This window comes from Vicia villosa, linkage group LG5, assembly GCF_029867415.1.
Source record: "Vicia villosa cultivar HV-30 ecotype Madison, WI linkage group LG5, Vvil1.0, whole genome shotgun sequence".
NCBI lineage: Eukaryota > Viridiplantae > Streptophyta > Magnoliopsida > Fabales > Fabaceae > Vicia > Vicia villosa.
Window position 1 is genome coordinate 102313118 of NC_081184.1, and position 17246 is coordinate 102330363.

Sequence of the window (17246 nt, forward strand, 5' to 3'; positions counted from 1 at the left end):
TAAAATTTAGTCTTTAACAAATTGATGAATAAGAAGTTAACATGGCAGATACTCGTGATTTATGTTTGTCAACCTTTAAGATCTATACATAATCCGTATAAAAGTTCACCTCCAACTTTATACCACACTTACTTTAATAATACAAATAACAATCTATATCATAAACATCATGAGAGGATGTTTGAGAGTTTTAGATATTTGATGCAAGCCTACTACAATATAAATCTAATGTGTGAAAGTTTTCTCATAAACAGTGGCTTAGTAAGACCCAAAAAGAGTTAAAAGTAAAACAACTAAAATGAAATTTAAGAAATTAAAAAAAAAAAAAAAATTCTTACTTTAATTGAAAATAACATATTATCATTTCTTATATCCCAACAAAAAGGCAACCCAAGAAGAGCAATGGCTTTTCAGCTGCATCAACGACTTTGTCATTGGAGAAGCTGGTCAACATAATAACATACAACTCACATGCCATCATTTCAAGCTCCTTGTTCTCAACTCTACACATAAAACCACGTTGTCACAGCTAATTTCATTCCTAATGCTCTCACAGTCAAAGGTTACAATAACCGAGTCTTAAGTCACAATCTAACAATAAATTTAGTTACATTAATCGTACTCATAATCTTAACAAGTAGCATTGTAGAATTGAACCTCGAGATTAGAAAAAGCTCCATTTTAATTGTTATTGTTTTAAAGGAATTGTTTAAACATCAAGTTAATGAGTTAATTAGTCTGGTTAATGTCTAGTTGCTATTTTTAATACTATTAAGAAGCGTAGTTAGAAAAAGGATAGTTGCTAATCTTAAGCCGAAATTCTAGGCCAATATTGATATACCAAACAAAGTCTCACTATATATTTTCTTCAATGCAGACACCTTTCCATCAATCAATATATCCTTTGCATTCAAAATCACTAAATAAGCATAGCAAAGTAACAAAAGATGGCTAGAGGAAAGTTGAGTATCTGTGTGGCCTTCTTTGTCTTACTTATCGCTATGGAAGCTTCCATTGCTCAAGGCCAAGGAAACGGCAACGGCAACGGTAATGGCAACGGAAATGGTAATGGTAACAATGGGAACAATAATGGTAAAGGTAACGACGGTAAGGATAATGGTAACGGTAACAATGGAAAGAATAATGGTAAAGGTGACAACGGGAACGGAAAGGAGAAGGAGAAAGATCCCAAAAGGAAGACTCCAAAAGATGATGAATCCGCTAAGTCTGAAAATTTACCAGCTCTGAAATCGGGACAGGAGCGAGCTTTCTGCAACGCCAAAAATAGTTGTCAATTCAAGACACTTGTATGTCCAGAAGAGTGCAAAGTCAGGAAGCCAAAGAAGAACAAGAAGGATAAAGGTTGTTTCCTTGACTGCAGTAACAAATGTGAAGCCACTTGCAAGGGTAAGATCACAGTATATAGTCTTTAAATAAAATTAGCTTATATAAAGCAAGTAGAATACTGAATTAATATTGAGTTTGTTTGGTTTATTTGCAGTTAGAAGAGCAAACTGTGATGGCTATGGTTCATTGTGCTATGATCCTCGCTTTGTTGGTGGTGACGGTGTGATGTTCTACTTCCACGGAGCCACGGGAGGAAACTTTGCCATTGTTTCTGACGACGAATTCCAAATCAATGCGCACTTCATCGGTACTCGGCCTCAAGGAAGGACACGCGACTACACATGGGTGCAAGCACTTTCTGTCATGTTCGACACTCACACTCTTGTTATTGCAGCCAATAGAGTAACTCAATGGAATGACAATGTTGACTCTCTTACCATGAAATGGGACGGCGAATTAGTAACCATTCCTACTGACGGTGACGCAGAATGGAAGACTAATGGAGATGAAAGGGAAGTGGTAGTGGAGAGAACAGACGATAAAAACAGTGTTAGAGTCACGGTTTCGGGTTTGCTTGAAATGGACATAAGGGTAAAGCCTATTGGAGAAAAAGAAAACAAAGCTCATAATTACCAGTTGCCATCAGATGATGCTTTTGCTCATTTGGAGACACAATTCAAGTTTAAAAATCCTACTGATTCTATTGAAGGAGTTTTGGGTCAAACTTATAGGCCAAGTTATGTTAGTCCTGTAAAGAGAGGTGTTGCTATGCCAATGATGGGAGGAGAAGACAAGTACCAAACTCCATCTCTCTTTTCAACATCCTGCAAACTTTGTCGGTTCCAGAGGCCTTCTACTAGCCAAGGATTAATTGCTCAATATTGATCATATCATAGATCATAGAAAAATAAAAGTGATGCTGAGTGATTGAACTGGTGATGTCTTTTATTTTGGTTTTGTTGTGTTGTAATGTTTCCAGATAAATAAGGGCCTAAAATGTCGCCCGTGATCCTTTTTTTCGTCAAAATTTGTACTGATTAATATTAATGTGTACTTTCTTTTTCTGTTGTGAAGAATAATTTATTTTGATCTTTTGTTAAGTGAGTATATCCTTATCCTACCAATTTCTTGTCTTGTGAGACAAACTAAACTTTTGAGTAAAAGTAGCATAAAAACTCATAGATATTAGAGATCACTTTTTATTTTTCAAATATTTTATTACAATGAGAAATGCACTGTTTTGCATTAACATTCACTTCTAATTTACAACTCTAATAGCATCTTACTTGGGCGAATCAGGAATCATTTTGATCTATTAGTTGAGTCCTAGCTAGGCAGTAGTAGGAATGCTAGAGAAGCGAGGTGTCTATGTACAAGCAGCTTCAACAGCTAAACTCTTTGTTACTCCTCTGCATGGATCTCCAAATGTATTATTTGATACTCCAATACTACAACTGCTTGATCCAATGCAGGCCTTCTGCACAACGGATAGAGCCCTATTGCTGCTGCAGCGTCCGTGGTTGAAGTTTCCGCAAGTTCCTTGAGGAGTTCCAAAGCTTGCGAATTTAATAGAAGAGATCACTTGATTAGGATAAGGGCACTCCAATGACAGTACCGGACCAACCTTTCTTCCTGATTCTGTATCCGAATTCCACGTGTCTATAGGTGCAGGGTGAGATTCTGATACATGTGAACACACACTTTCTATCTGTTTTGTAGTAAAAGATATTTTCGTAGGGTCGCCTCCCTTTTCCTCGAATAATACAAGAATATTGCTGCCTGATCGCAACCACGACCGCGGTACATGATATCTGCAGGATCACTGACTCAATGAGTATCTAAACGGTCTACTTTATTCGAACAATTGAATATAAACGATAAATACACATTAGTTTTTAGGTGCGATCATGCTAGCACTAATTAGGTGCGATTCATATAGAAAAAATGTCTAACACTTACAATGTTTGTGATGGTTTTCCACAGTTCTTGAGACATTTCGATGAAGAATAGGCTCCTCTATAATTGCACGAGTCAGTACAACCAGAGGTTGGAGCGATGTATGTTGGCCAGTATCGCCCAATGCTCTGACCGTTCACCCAAGCTTCTCCTTTTCCCATACCCGTGAAATCAATTGCAACTGGGTTACTTCCAGAAGGGGCAACGAAGTTCGTCTAATATAACACATTGAGATTAGTTAGCTGGAGAAAAACATGAGAATTTTAGCAAATGCTCTATTCTTAATAAGATTACCTTGTACCAAGTCAAAGGTTGATTTGTAGGTAAGTTAGATTGTGAATTCCACTTTCCAACACTTCCACTAGACAGACCTAAATCTTCACCTTGTAGACCAATCTGTGTTTACAAAAGTACAGACATGTAATCTATGAGTTCAATAAAAACAAAAACTTGAATTTCATTTCGTTTCAGTTGAATATCATCGGTTGATTGATTCGCCAAAACTCAAAAGAAGAAACGAAAACAGGCCTTAAATAATGCCGAGACTAACCTGATATGTCCATTGCTGTGAGGAAAGATCGGAAGTACTGCCATTTTTCAAACCTTTCAATGTTACTGGACCAGTGATCCCTGCACCCACTAAGTCATAAAAAGCTCCATAGTTCTGTGGTACGTAAAACACACGTTAGCTGATGTAGTAATGAGAAATGACTAGATAATTATTTTATCGTTGTACAAGCTTGTTTATGTATTTTATAATCAGAAAATATGAACCTGTAGTCCCACTGTTAAACTCAGGAGATCAATTTTGTTCTTTCCAGATACAAGTGTAACAGGGATGTCCACCTTGACCTTAGCGTTTCCGCTGTTTCCTACTCCACTCCCTGAAAAAAGTTCACGGTATTAACATATCGAAATTTCATTACATGATTCATGAAATACTTCATTGAAGTAAAGAAAGATACCTGCAAGTTTCCCGTTTATAAAAGCATGAAGGGCATGACCAAGGGATTCAATGTGAAGAACAGGTTGAGCACCGGAAATATCTTCAACAACAATGCTTCAAAACAAATTGAAAAAAGTTAACATGGACATGGAAAAAAAATTGTCAAGATCAAGCTATCCCAACCATGGAATCCCTAATACCTTGATGAGTACCAAAGGTAGTCGCTCCTATCAGCCGTCGTGTTTATTTGTTCAAGCAGTCCAGATTTTGTGAATGCGTCATCCTTTGAAATACCGACCGGTTCACTAATCCAACTCCATCCCGAACTTGAACTGTCCAAAGACTCAGCCTCTTCTTTCAAAGATTCAGTTGCAAAGCTTGAAATCGTAGATGCAGAATTAATCTGTTGTACGAAAAAAAGGCTTTAGTTTATGCTACTTATTTTGAAAACAATAAATAGAAGAAAAGATAACCCCGATAGATTGATTAATCACATGAAGTTTAAAACTCGGTCTAGTAAATTGAATTATATATTTCAATTGGAAGTTGATGAGGCAAACCTTTGCAGTATTTAGAACAACATTCTTGCAATCTGGTAAGATGCTCACAGACCATCCAGGCAAGTTATATGAATTGCCGTTGAAGGTAACCGTTGCATCGTTCGTGCCAGTGTTAGCAAGGAAGGCAACACATACCGATCCTGTCTTGTAAACTGCAGTCTGAGATTGAACAGTAAATCTTAAGAGATATAACAAAACCATTCATGTCACCAAGTAACTTAAAACTTATACCAGCAAACTGTGATCAAACCTTAGAAGAGATTCTTATTTATTACCTCAAGATTTTGACCAGGAGATGAAATTGTTGGATCAGTAGCTATAAGTGCTTCTTCACAAAGTTTAATGGCCTTATGCAAATCTTTAAGATGGCCCCATTTAGGTTGTCTAATAATTCCTGCATCAAAAGTAACACATTTTATAATTAAACAATAATACACATAATATTGTTCACTGTGATTTTTACTGTCGAATAACGTTGAGTTGCAATCATTTTTATTTATCTTCTAGATTTAAAATGGAAGCTAGTTTCTGCATTTCTATACCATCAAAATAAAGATGAAAATTAAAAGATTGCATACCATATTCATCAATAGGTGCGTCATAATCATAACTCGTAGAAATGAAAGGTCCACCAGTTGTTCGGCCAAAGTTAGTCCCACCATGGTACTATTTCAGAGCAAGCACGCAAAAAAATTTGTGGTATTAGTTGGTTTACTATCCTACATATTAGCTGAGTTTGATAAAACTGACTACATGTGAGGTTGCATTACCATGTAGTAGTTTTGGAAAGTTCCACCTCGCTGAAAAAAACGTGCAACAGCGAATGCAAGATCTTCTACGGGTCTGTAAGGCACAGCACCTCCAAATGCAAGAAACCTGTGATTTCAAAAGGTTGTAATAGGGGGAAAAAGTTGAATCAAATCATATTTTGAGTACTCCGTTCAAGTTACAAAATGATATAAATAGGAAAAGTCACTACTAACCATCCAGTCCAATTCTCAGTCCACATTTTTGGTTTCTGGTAAGAGTTTGGTGTGAATTGATCGCAGTAAAATCCATTGCACGCATTAATCTGTGAGCATTCAAGACACAATCTCACGAAAATAAACAATCAAGTACGACAAATGTAGACATCAACATGGTAAGATAGCCTTATCATGAAGATAGTAAAATGAAACCGTGTGATGAGCACAGAGACATATTCTTTCGGCTTTCACTAAAAAATATAATCCGGGAAAACATAAACGGTATAAAACTCTGCATAGCTAAAAGGAGAAAACATACAATTGGATCGGGTGCGTTTGCTTGCTGGCACATAACCCAAGGAACACCTGTATTAAGAGATGTGGCCATTGATGCTGCCCAATCGATGTAGGTTTTAGCAGCAGGACCATAGCTTTTGTCAATGTTTCCATACTCATTTTCAATCTGGCATAAACAAGTAAATATTTAACATTAAAGGACTATGCATTAGGTCATTAAAAAAAATTGGCTTGAATTTTTATGTTTTTAAGAGAATGAAACCTGAGATAAAATGATAGGTCCTCCTTGTGATGCATAGAGTTTCTCTTGCTTCATCAAATCCACAATCTTTGCGGTAAACCGCTGCATCTCTTCCTTGAATGGTCCATTATCAGTTCTGAACTTAATCCCCGGAATAAAATGCAACCAAAGAGGGAAGCCACTGTTTAAGAAGAAAAAAGAAATTAAAGCCAATGATTAGATACTAATATGAAACTCTCCTTAAAAATGATACATTGAAAAGATCCGATTTTACCCGTAATTCCATTCCGCACACGCGTATGGACCGATCCGGAGATGAACATATAGACCTGCTGCTGAAACTGCCTTCACAAATCCAACCAAATCCCCCCTACCTTCAAAATTATACTGCCAAGCCAAAATATGTAATCCATCATTAATTTTGAAAACTCACAAAATGCAATGTAAAAGACAGTGAATGGAAGACAGAAGAAAAACAATATGATGAAAAAGAACAGAACCTGGCCTCGAACGGGTTCGTGTAAGTTCCAGAAAACATAAGTCTCAATGACATCAATTCCTCCATCTTTGGATTTCTGAATAAGGTCTGGCCACATCTACAATCACAACAATACTACCATTGTTAACGTCAAACATCAAACACAGACAAACACAAACATCAGACACGACACAAACATAAGTCTTAATAGTATCTGACATTTTGCATGTCAGACACCAGAGACACATATTCAATCAGAACGAGAAAGAGACCTGTGGAGTACTACGAGGGTAATGAATAGAACCAGAAATCAAAACCCTGCGTTTTCCATCAATGAGCAATGCTCTATGATCATAGCTAACATTGGCACAGAAACAAGCAGGAACATAAACACCAATAAACCAAATCAAAACCAACACAATCTCAGTCGCTCTCATTATCCTTTTGGGGTTTAGGAACAAACAAACGATAAAGTATAAACCAACACAACACAGGCTAATGAAGAATGATTCCTTACACCTTTGTTCTTGTATTTAAAGGCTCAACCTCTTGTTTTAAAGACACACTTATCTTGAAGTAAATGCAATAACAATGACTTAGGATTTGGCTGGAATACATAAAAAGAAACTAAAAAATAAATAAAATAAAATAAAATAAAATGTGATTTGTTTCTTAAATACAAAAATGGAACAAAATCATAAAATCGAAATTGGTTTATAGTACAAAATATTTGTCGCTTTTTATCACATGCGTGTAAGTGTAAGAGGTTGTTGCTTAACCGCTTTCTTAGAAAAAGGATAACAATTGAACTAAAAGTAGTTGTAGCTTCAAGAGTGAAAAGAGAATCAAAACAAATGGTTTTTGTTTGTGTTTTATATTCTTGTGATTAATTATAATTAACGAGTTAAGTTATGATTAATACTTTAGGCTAATGTTGGGTAATTATTCTACGTATAGAAGGGCACGCCACGTATAGTAATAGTAATAGTATATTATTATATTATGATTAAAATAGATACTATAGTTTAATGATTGTGAGAATATCTAAAAAAAATGGTCAGTGTCATCGTCGTCTTGTTCAGATCTGGTGCTGTCTTCTTCCTATGATTCTTGCCTACCCTGTTACTGTTTTTGTCTCATTTTAGTACCTATGTCCATTTGTTTTTTTAATATAAATTATTTTAATTTTTGGCACGTATTATTATAAAACTATATTTATTAATATATAAAAAAATTATAAACACATATTTTATAAAAAAATATTTACGAATATAATAAAAAATAGTATTAATAATTTATTATATTGTAAAATAATTTATAATTTAATATAATACTTTTTTATATGATTTATAATAAAAATTGGAGGAAATACTCTTATGAGGTTCAATAAATGTATTTTGTTAGGGTAGCTGGCAAAGTAGTTAGTGCTACCCCATTTTAATAAATTGTGATCATTTTGTGCTTGACTAGCTACCAAAATAAAATTAAATTAGTTAATTTTTTATTTAAAATTTTTTAAGAGAGTTTTTTTTTGTACCATTTTTGTTAAGAGAGTAAATGATTAGATTTTTATTTTGATTCCATTAAATTTTATGGAATTCACATGTGTCTTGTTTGTTTGTGTTGTGGCGGGAATAATGGAACAACTTCTCTACCCATCACAAAAAAATTGGGTAACGTACCTTCAACCAATCACATGATTCTATCTAATTTAACATATTTAATTATTTATTAAAATACTATAAATATTTGTTGTTTTCAAAGTATTTTACAAGATAATCCTACTCAACTTTTTGAATTGGGTAGATAAGTATTCCCGGGAATAATTATTTTAATGTCAATCTAAACTTTATGAATAATAATTCTATCATATCTTATTCTTTAATATGAGCTTTTATGAACAATTCTACTTATCTTATATATTGATTATTTTCTTAATACAATTAATTTTACTTATGATCCATTCACTTCTTGTTTGTGTTGTGGTGAGAATAATTATTTGTGTTAATACTTAATGAGTTTTTATGAATAATTATTATAAAGTAATTTATGAACTATAAGGTGTTTGATAAGTCAATGATTGACGATAAGTTATTTGGTAAGTTTTATTCAATAGCTTTTTTTCCACTACTGTAAATTTTAAATTAATTTAAAGTAGTTATTCAAAACAATTTATTTTGAATGATTCATCATCTATCAATCCATTACAAATACGAATAGATATAAACATTATGTATTTTTACAATTTTAAAACACTCACTACAAAAGAATAAAATACTAAACATAAAATTTAAATTCACTGTGGTCAATCATCTGCATTAACCTATGACCAAAAAAATTAATTTAAACCACATAATACAAAAGGATGACTCATTTATGTGGCATTATTTTGAATGATTCCTTTCAATTTTATTTTATTTTTTACCTTACTATACATTGAATTTTGAAGAATATTTTTGATTTGGTGAATATTTAATTTTTTTTAAGGGAATTGCTAAACTATAGGATTTTATTTATTAATTTTCTATAATAAAATTTTGGTATGTTTGACTAAGAAAAATATTTAAATTGGTAAATAGTTATTAGATTTCTTCTCTTTTTTGGTATTGTTAAATTTATTTAAACTAACTATGATATTGGATCTAAATTTACTTCATATGAAAATACACAGAATATTCGTATCCATTAAAAATGGTAACATATATCTATTCAAAGTATACAGAGTATGAGTAATGATTAATCCGAAAATATATACATGAATGAGTTTTTATATGATTTTGATTGGTATATAAAAATAGTAAAATTTGCTTAAAGTTTAGAAAATGAATATATATTCCTTATTTAAAAATAAAGTTTTTTATATATACATATTAGAAATTATATATTTTTAAAAAAATATTAATAGGAATAGGTAAATATAATATAAAATAATATTTATAAAATTGTGATTTGTTTAAAATAGAGGGTCAACATTAATTTATGATTATCTATAATAAACTTTAATAAAACTCATGTGATTTTTATTAATATTTGTTAAAATACGTTATTTTTAATTTTTTTAATAAAAATTGTAAAATTTCAATTTAAAAACATGTATTCTTTATATTAGACAAATTTAATTAATTTTTAAAATAAGATTTGTACGTATTTGAACTGTTTAGGCCGATCAGGCGCCAGAAGAAGGAAGTGGGCACAAGATAAGATGGGTAGGACATAGGATTAATTTTAAGAAATTATTAGCTTAGCCCGGCCTGGATCTTTAGCTCGGCGTGAACCATTTACCCAGTTGGGGACCCCCAACCCGGTTGAGACCGACTCTCCAAGTCGGTAGACGTTATCCTAAGTAGGGTCGAAACCGTCCACCCTAGTCGGCCATAACCGTCGTCCATACACGAAAGGGCAGCCGCCGTTACGGGAGTTACAATCCTTTAATGACCAAGCGACGAAGGTTACCGTAGTTTCTCATTATGGAGGGAATCCAAGGTTCCTCCATTAATGGTGATTACTACTCCTGCAACTATGAATATGGCTCCCGACCGAGGGATAAGCAAGACGCATTCTATATTGAGCTTGCATCACTTGTACTGCTCAAATCCCTAAAACTATCAAATTACAAACTTCTGTGTGACTTTGCCGGAATCTTCTTCCGGGGAGTAATCTAAAGTGTTTTGCAGGAACATTTGGCGTCCACCATGGGCCTAGGTAAAACTTTCTCAGTCCGCATATTTTTCACACGTACACACTGAAAGGGAAACCATGGCAGAAGCTTTGAAACAGTAAACTGAGTCACTGCAAGGCTTTGTGCAATTCCTGTAGTCTCAAATGCTCAAGGAGGATGAATTCACGCACGAGTCACCTTACATACAACCTCTTTCGGACGCCGTATGGGCGGAAGGGATCCCGAAAAACTTCAAACTCCATCCCTTACCCGTTTTTGACGGCACGACGGATCCTGGACAACACACGAGGGCCATAAATGATTAGGCCACCACACTCGGGGCTACAAATACCCTTAAATGGATGCTGATGTTAGGAACTTTCAAAGGCGAAGTGTTAGACCGGTACATGGGCCTCCCGAGGGCTTCCATCTCAAGATACCCTTACCTGGTATAGAAAATGATTCAGTTCTTTCTAGTCGGAAGCACTGGGAAGCACCTGACAATCCTCTTCTCGGAAACCGCGCGGGGCTGATTAGACATGCTCGAGAATATCGAGCTTGTTTCAAGGAAATAGCTGCTCATAACACCGGGGCTCCCTAGGACGGCACCCGGGTTTGTGACTTGGAAGGGCAGTCCGTCCAAAAACCAAATGTTGGCACCAAATAAACAATATACCTCTTCAGATATAGTGTCTTAGAGGTTAGAGGAAGAAAGCAGCAAGGAAGAATACCGCTCGGGCATCCCAAGGAAGCTTCATAGCAAACCAAACAAGACCACGCTTTGGAAGGAAAAACAACTATATGTGCAACAACATGATATGCGGGAACGAAGTCGGAGGCCTCAAGGAAGGAGAAATCGGCCTTTTACACCCCTCAATTCGAGGAGATCGGATACCCTGCGAGAAGTATATCATCTGGGCCTAAAAATTATACCACTGCGGGCTCGCAGGGTGGCAACGCTCAGTGGGAAGGAACCGTGGTTCTCATTCCATCAAGTAGGAGGTCATCACACAGAAGAATGCTTACAGCTCAAGAAAGAGATTGAAGCTCTGGTTCAATGCGGTAAATTGTCATCCTATGTAAACGATGCTTTTTCATCATCTGGAGATAAGAAGGATCCAGTACAGTCGAGAGTAACAAAGAGAAAGTCTCGCGTGGAGGAAGGTAAAAGATCTCAGGAAGAATATTCAAGGGGCTCGTCCTCTGACACGCCTTAATGAGAATGGGGTTACTTTGGCGGTGAGGACAATGCGAAAGGTTGAGGAACGATAGATTCACCAATCTTCTTCAGAGAAATAAGCATGCCCCGTCGTCGAGCAATTATAAGGAAGATTTGCAGTTTAGGACTTCACTAGGATTTGGATTTTGAATAAGTTTGTTAGTTTCCTATGATGGAGAACTGTGTCAGGAAGCTTGTAATAAATTATGGTCGGTAGGAGTACTCTTTTCCCTATTGGGGTTTTTAATGAGGCGCCTCTGATCCTTTAATTCAAGGTATTACTATCATCAAGAAGGTATTAATCAAAGCGAAGAAACCAATCCTTCTATTAGTCAAAATTGCGCCATCACGTCCCTTTTGACATAAGTCGACTAGACCATCGCGGTATCTTGTTGCGTTAGTCAAAATTGCGCCATCGCGGCCCTTTGACATAAGTCGACTAGACCATCGCATCTCTTGTTTTGACATAAGTCGACTAGACCATCGCGGTCTCTTATCGCGTTAGTCAAAATTGCGCCATCGCGGCCCTTTTGACAGAAGTCGACTAGAGCATCGCGTCTCTTGTCGCGATAGTCAAAAATGCGCCATCACGTCCCTTTTGACATAAGTCGACTAGACCATCGCGGACTCTTGTCGCGTTAGTCAAAATTTCGCCATCGCGACCCTTTTGACATAAGTCGACTAGACCATCGCGTCTCTTGTCGCGATAGTCAAAAATGTGCCATCGCGCTCTTTTGACACAAGTCGACTAGACCATTGTGGTCTCTTATCGCGTTAGTCAAAACTACGCCATCGCATCCCTTTTAACACAAGTCGACTCGACCATTGCAACCTCTTGTTACGTTAGTCAAAATTGCGCCATCGCAACCCCTTGATAAATGCTTAATTCATGTTAAAATGTCATATTAAAACATAGCATTTATCTTACTCAAATGAAGAATTTATAACATCAAAACCCCAATTATTGAATAAATGTATTATTGTGCAAGTTTACTCGGTTTGGTTTATATTTGTGCAGGATATGACTTTAAAGCAAAAAACAGCAATCAGAGCATTCACTGCAGCGAACTATATTTCGCTGTAGCGAACTCCAGTGAAGCCAAAGGCAAATTCCAGAAAACAGATACGTCGCTGCATAGAATGTGTAGCGAAAGCCCGATTCGCTACAGCGAACCATTTTTTGCGTAGAAAACCAAGTCATAAGCAAATCATCCAGTTTCGCTAACAGCGAGCAACAGCGCAGGAGATTCGCTGCAGCGAACCATATTTCGCTGTAGCGAATGTTGGCGGTTTCTGGAAGATATTTAAAATACTTAAAGATGAAGAAAGGAAGTTTGCTGTAGCGAACCATATTTTGCTGTAGCGAACCATATTTTGTTATAGCGAACTTTGGCGGTCTGCTGAAGGCGGTTCAAACTCAAATACTTAACCATGAAGGAAAAGTTCGCTGTAGTGAACTTCTGTTCGCGTAGCGAACTATGATGGCCAGAAGTGCTATAAATAGAGCAGAAAACCAGTTCAGAAGGGCATTCAGTTTTTACTCTTTACCTTGTAATACTCTTGTAATAGAAATAGGAATAGAAGAGGATTTAGGTAGAAGGAGCTGGATACACATCAAGAGTCGGGAAATCGTCGTTGATGTCGATTCAACTTCATTCTTCCATTGTTAATCAAGCTACCATGAGTAGCTAAATCCCTCTCTTGCTGGGATTGGTCGTAGTTCACCGAAACAGTATGTATTTTCTTTGATCATGGCGTTATATATAATTTATGTTTGAATCATTATCGTTGTTATCTTTTTTTACCATCTATTTCATGGATTGAATTGATATTGATAAATACGATTCTAATCTCGATCCAAGATAACAACTATTAAACTCTAAATGCTAGACATAGATTTAGGTTTAATATTCACTTTAAGTATTGAATCTTAATGCTACCATATCGTTTAATAGGCTGAGAAATCGTCGATTAAACCATAAGGTAGAAATCTCAACAAATGTTTAGACAAACTTGAAACTTCCGTTATTTACGCATTTTTAATTTTCGTAATTTTAAACCAAACAAACTTGAAATTTTATGTTTAGAACTATAGAAATTGTTGAACGGTTTTGATATCGCTCCAATCTATGTGGATACGATAATACACAATACTTACATTTGATTTTACTCAACATCAGCCCTTTTGACGCAAGTCGACTAGACCATCACGATCTCTTGTCGTGTTAGTAAAAAATGTGCCATCGCCGCCCTTTTGACTCAAGCCGACTAGACCATCGCGGTCTTTTGTCGCATTAGTCAAAATTGCGCCATCATGGCCCTTTTGGCGCAAGTCGACTAGACCATCGCGGTCTCTTGTCGCGTTAGTCAAAATTGCGCAATCGCGACCCTTTAGACAAAAAGGCCGACTAGATCATCATGGTCTTGTGTCTTAAATTGGTCGGCCCTCCACGTTATTGTGAACCAGGGATCAATTGTCTTTAGTATACTTTTGTGTCTATAGAGCACTTCACCCCGCTAGGCGGACTTCTTGCTTAGGGGAATTCATATAGTGCAAGGTCGATTGTACATCATTCATACATTCAAGACATAATTTTAAACATACAAGTTAAAAGTTCAAAGCAAAATAATGCATTCAAAAGAGAGGGCCACAGAGGCCATAGTAATTGTGCATGCCACTCGGGTCTTAAAGGTGTTACACATTCAAAAGCACAAAATATAAAGACACTAAAAACATAAAGCATCAATCGTCGGGTTGGTTAACAGGATGGTCCTCAGGATTCTCCATGATGGGCTCTTTATCATCCTTGCCATGCACGCTTCCAGCTTCGACATCAGAAGTTCCATCATCCAGGTCCACCGGTTAACCATCATAGATAATTTTGAAGAAGTATATGGCTTCAACGTTTAGATCGAGATGAAGGAACAAAGCTTGCGCTTTTGCTCTCTCAAAAGCCTCATCACCAGTAGAAAGGACGTCGAGTTGGGCTTCCTTTAAGGAAACCTTAAGCTGGTCATTAGACTCCTTAAGCTTCTTGACCTCTTAGACGGACTCCTTGAGCTTCTCAACCTCTTGAGTAAGGTTGGCCAAAAGAGCCTCAGAGCTCTTTCTTTCCTCTTCCAGTTGGGCTAGTTTCTTATTGACCTCTTCTAACTTTTCAATTTGAGTCCTCAAATCTTCCTTCGACTTAGTCACTTCCTGAGATAAATGGTGCTCAACTTGGTCGGATTTATCCCCCACTTCAAATAGAGCTCGGACCATCATGACACTCTGTATTAGGTAGGCTCCCAAGTTGGTAGTAAGCTGTTGGGGACCAATGGATTTTACTTTATAAATGTCTTCATCTGAATTCAAATGATTATAGAGGAACTTCAAGGCGTCAAAGCTATTTTCCCAAAATTTAAATTGTGGGTATAGACGAGATTGTTGGCTTCCCTACCAGGGTTCTTGCATCACGAAAGAAACAAATTGATCAATACTGCTGGCCATGATCGTCGTCCATACACGAAAGGGAAACCGCCGTCACGGGAGTTACAATCCTTTAATGGCCAAGCGGAGGAGGTTACCGTAGTTGCTCATTATGGATGGAATCCAAGGTTCCTCCATTAATGATGGTGATTACTACTCCTGCAACTATAAATAGGACTCTCGACCGAGGGATAAGAAAGACGCGTTCTATCTTGAGCTTGCATCACTTGTATTACTCAAATCCCTAAAGTTATCACTTACAAACTCATGTGTAACTTCGCAGGAATCTTCTTCCGTGGAGTAATCTAAAGTGTTCTACGGGAACAAGATTATAATCATGGCTCTTTTAAGAAATATTTAGAATCATGTTTTGTTTAAATGATGTATTATTTAATTTTTAGAAAAAATTCATGAAAAATCTATTTTATTTTAAGAGAAGAAGAAATTATGATTTAGTGAAGTGGAAATTCTTTTATTACCAAAAATACACATAAATTGTGTTTATAAAATATGGTTGTGGGTCTAACTTTACTTCATATAAAAATACATGGATTATTCGTATCAGAAAAACAAAAAATACATGGAATATCATATATTCATGATAAAATTGGCATTTTCAAAATATAATTATAGTTATTATAGATATATACCGTATAAATCACATTATATTCAAATAAAAACTCATTTATGTCAAATTGTTTTTAATGTTTCCTTATTAAAGTCGTGACACGCAGTATGGAATTTAAAGAGTGGGTTGACAAACTGATTGAGTATGAGACTTACATGATGTATAATGATGAGCCCATGATCAATTCTTTAGAGTTAAAGGCTTGTGAAACAAACTGATGTTGGTATTTGATGGTAGTACTACTGTATCCAAGATTGAAATTCCTAACTTCCCTCCACATAAATACAATTTCAAGTTCATCTCTGATTTTTCTCAATGGATCATTTAAGTCTGACTCCTTATATGGTAAATTTAGTTAGCCACACTGATTTATATGTTATGTTATTTGTTATATTTTTCTAATTTCTTTGATACTGTTCTTTACTCTTATAATACATATTTGATTGGAGTTCTGAATAAAATTGTCAAGACTCAAACTCATGGAGTCAACAAGCAAACGTGTGCCAACGTAAATGTGTCAGATGAAACCGGACCCATCATTGAACAGGCCCTAGGGGAGGACAATGAAAACAAGTTTATGAGTTTTGCCAACTCGAACACAACTCTGTCTGAGCCAACCATTATCATTCTAACACATGCAATATGAAAGAACAACGAATATATGATACTTTTATAAATGTGTGAGTTTTTCTGTCCACAATTTCTACATGTCATATTCTCTTTTACCATATACATTCAATTATTGCAGTATCTGGAAAATTTCATATTTCAAATGCTTGGAGTGGATTCAGACTATTGATCAATTTAGACCACCCAAAAGTTCAAGCATTTAAAGCAAGGTAAACTATTGGTCAATATCTATGATAATATCAAACTTTACATAATTTATTTTTTTTTACAATTCTTTCATGTGTATTTTACATAGGTTAAGTGAAAAACATTTTTTGCTATCAACATTTCAAGCGTCGTCTCAAATCTATGATTCAATTCAAACTTCCCAAGGCAAGTCTTTCACAAACTTGAGGGATGTCATGACTATTGCATACATCAATGATGCACAAAAGGCAAGTTAAACCTTTTGAATGATTTCAGAAGTATCTCTTTAAAAGTGACTAGGTTGATGCATAATACCTTTAACCAAATTTTGAAAGAGTTATTATACTTTTATCTGATCTTATAGGAGTGTAATTCTATTACAGTTGGGAGAACAATGAGATTCAAATGCTCCATTTTTGGTTGGTATTACGAGGTTTTACTCACTTGCAAGAAAGAAAACAAGTCTCTCGGGGAACCTTTTCAATGTGGTTATTTTCAAAATGGTCTTTCACCACTGACTAAGTGAGTTTTCCCTTAGTTGTAAATAACTACAATATATTTGCCTTGACTATCTTCAATATGCAAATTTCTTTTTTTAAGTAAGTTTTATGGTTTATTGTAAGTACAAAGTTGAAATAGAGGTTGAGTGCAACAAACATGTTACAA

At 35.6% G+C, this 17246-nt stretch overlaps 2 protein-coding genes across 2 annotated transcripts; one reads left to right on the top strand and one right to left on the bottom strand.

The window, feature by feature from the left end:
- The first annotated feature begins 887 nt into the window (after window positions 1-887).
- Window positions 888-2480, top strand: LOC131601906 (uncharacterized). Its single transcript, XM_058873838.1, has 2 exons — window positions 888-1407; window positions 1502-2480. Exons 1-2 carry the CDS (start codon window positions 948-950, stop codon window positions 2230-2232), a joined length of 1191 nt encoding a protein of 396 aa, XP_058729821.1. The 5' UTR covers window positions 888-947; the 3' UTR covers window positions 2233-2480.
- A 48-nt stretch (window positions 2481-2528) lies between these two features.
- On the bottom strand, window positions 2529-7371 carry LOC131601905 (beta-galactosidase 8-like). Its single transcript, XM_058873837.1, has 17 exons — window positions 7063-7371; window positions 6813-6908; window positions 6587-6699; window positions 6334-6493; window positions 6094-6237; window positions 5793-5881; window positions 5580-5685; window positions 5388-5475; window positions 5085-5203; window positions 4810-4968; window positions 4450-4652; window positions 4269-4363; window positions 4078-4187; window positions 3854-3967; window positions 3598-3699; window positions 3307-3518; window positions 2529-3158 (listed from the first exon to the last, which is right to left on the bottom strand). Exons 1-17 carry the CDS (start codon window positions 7225-7227, stop codon window positions 2714-2716), a joined length of 2520 nt encoding a protein of 839 aa, XP_058729820.1. The 5' UTR covers window positions 7228-7371; the 3' UTR covers window positions 2529-2713.
- Window positions 7372-17246: the final 9875 nt, after the last annotated feature.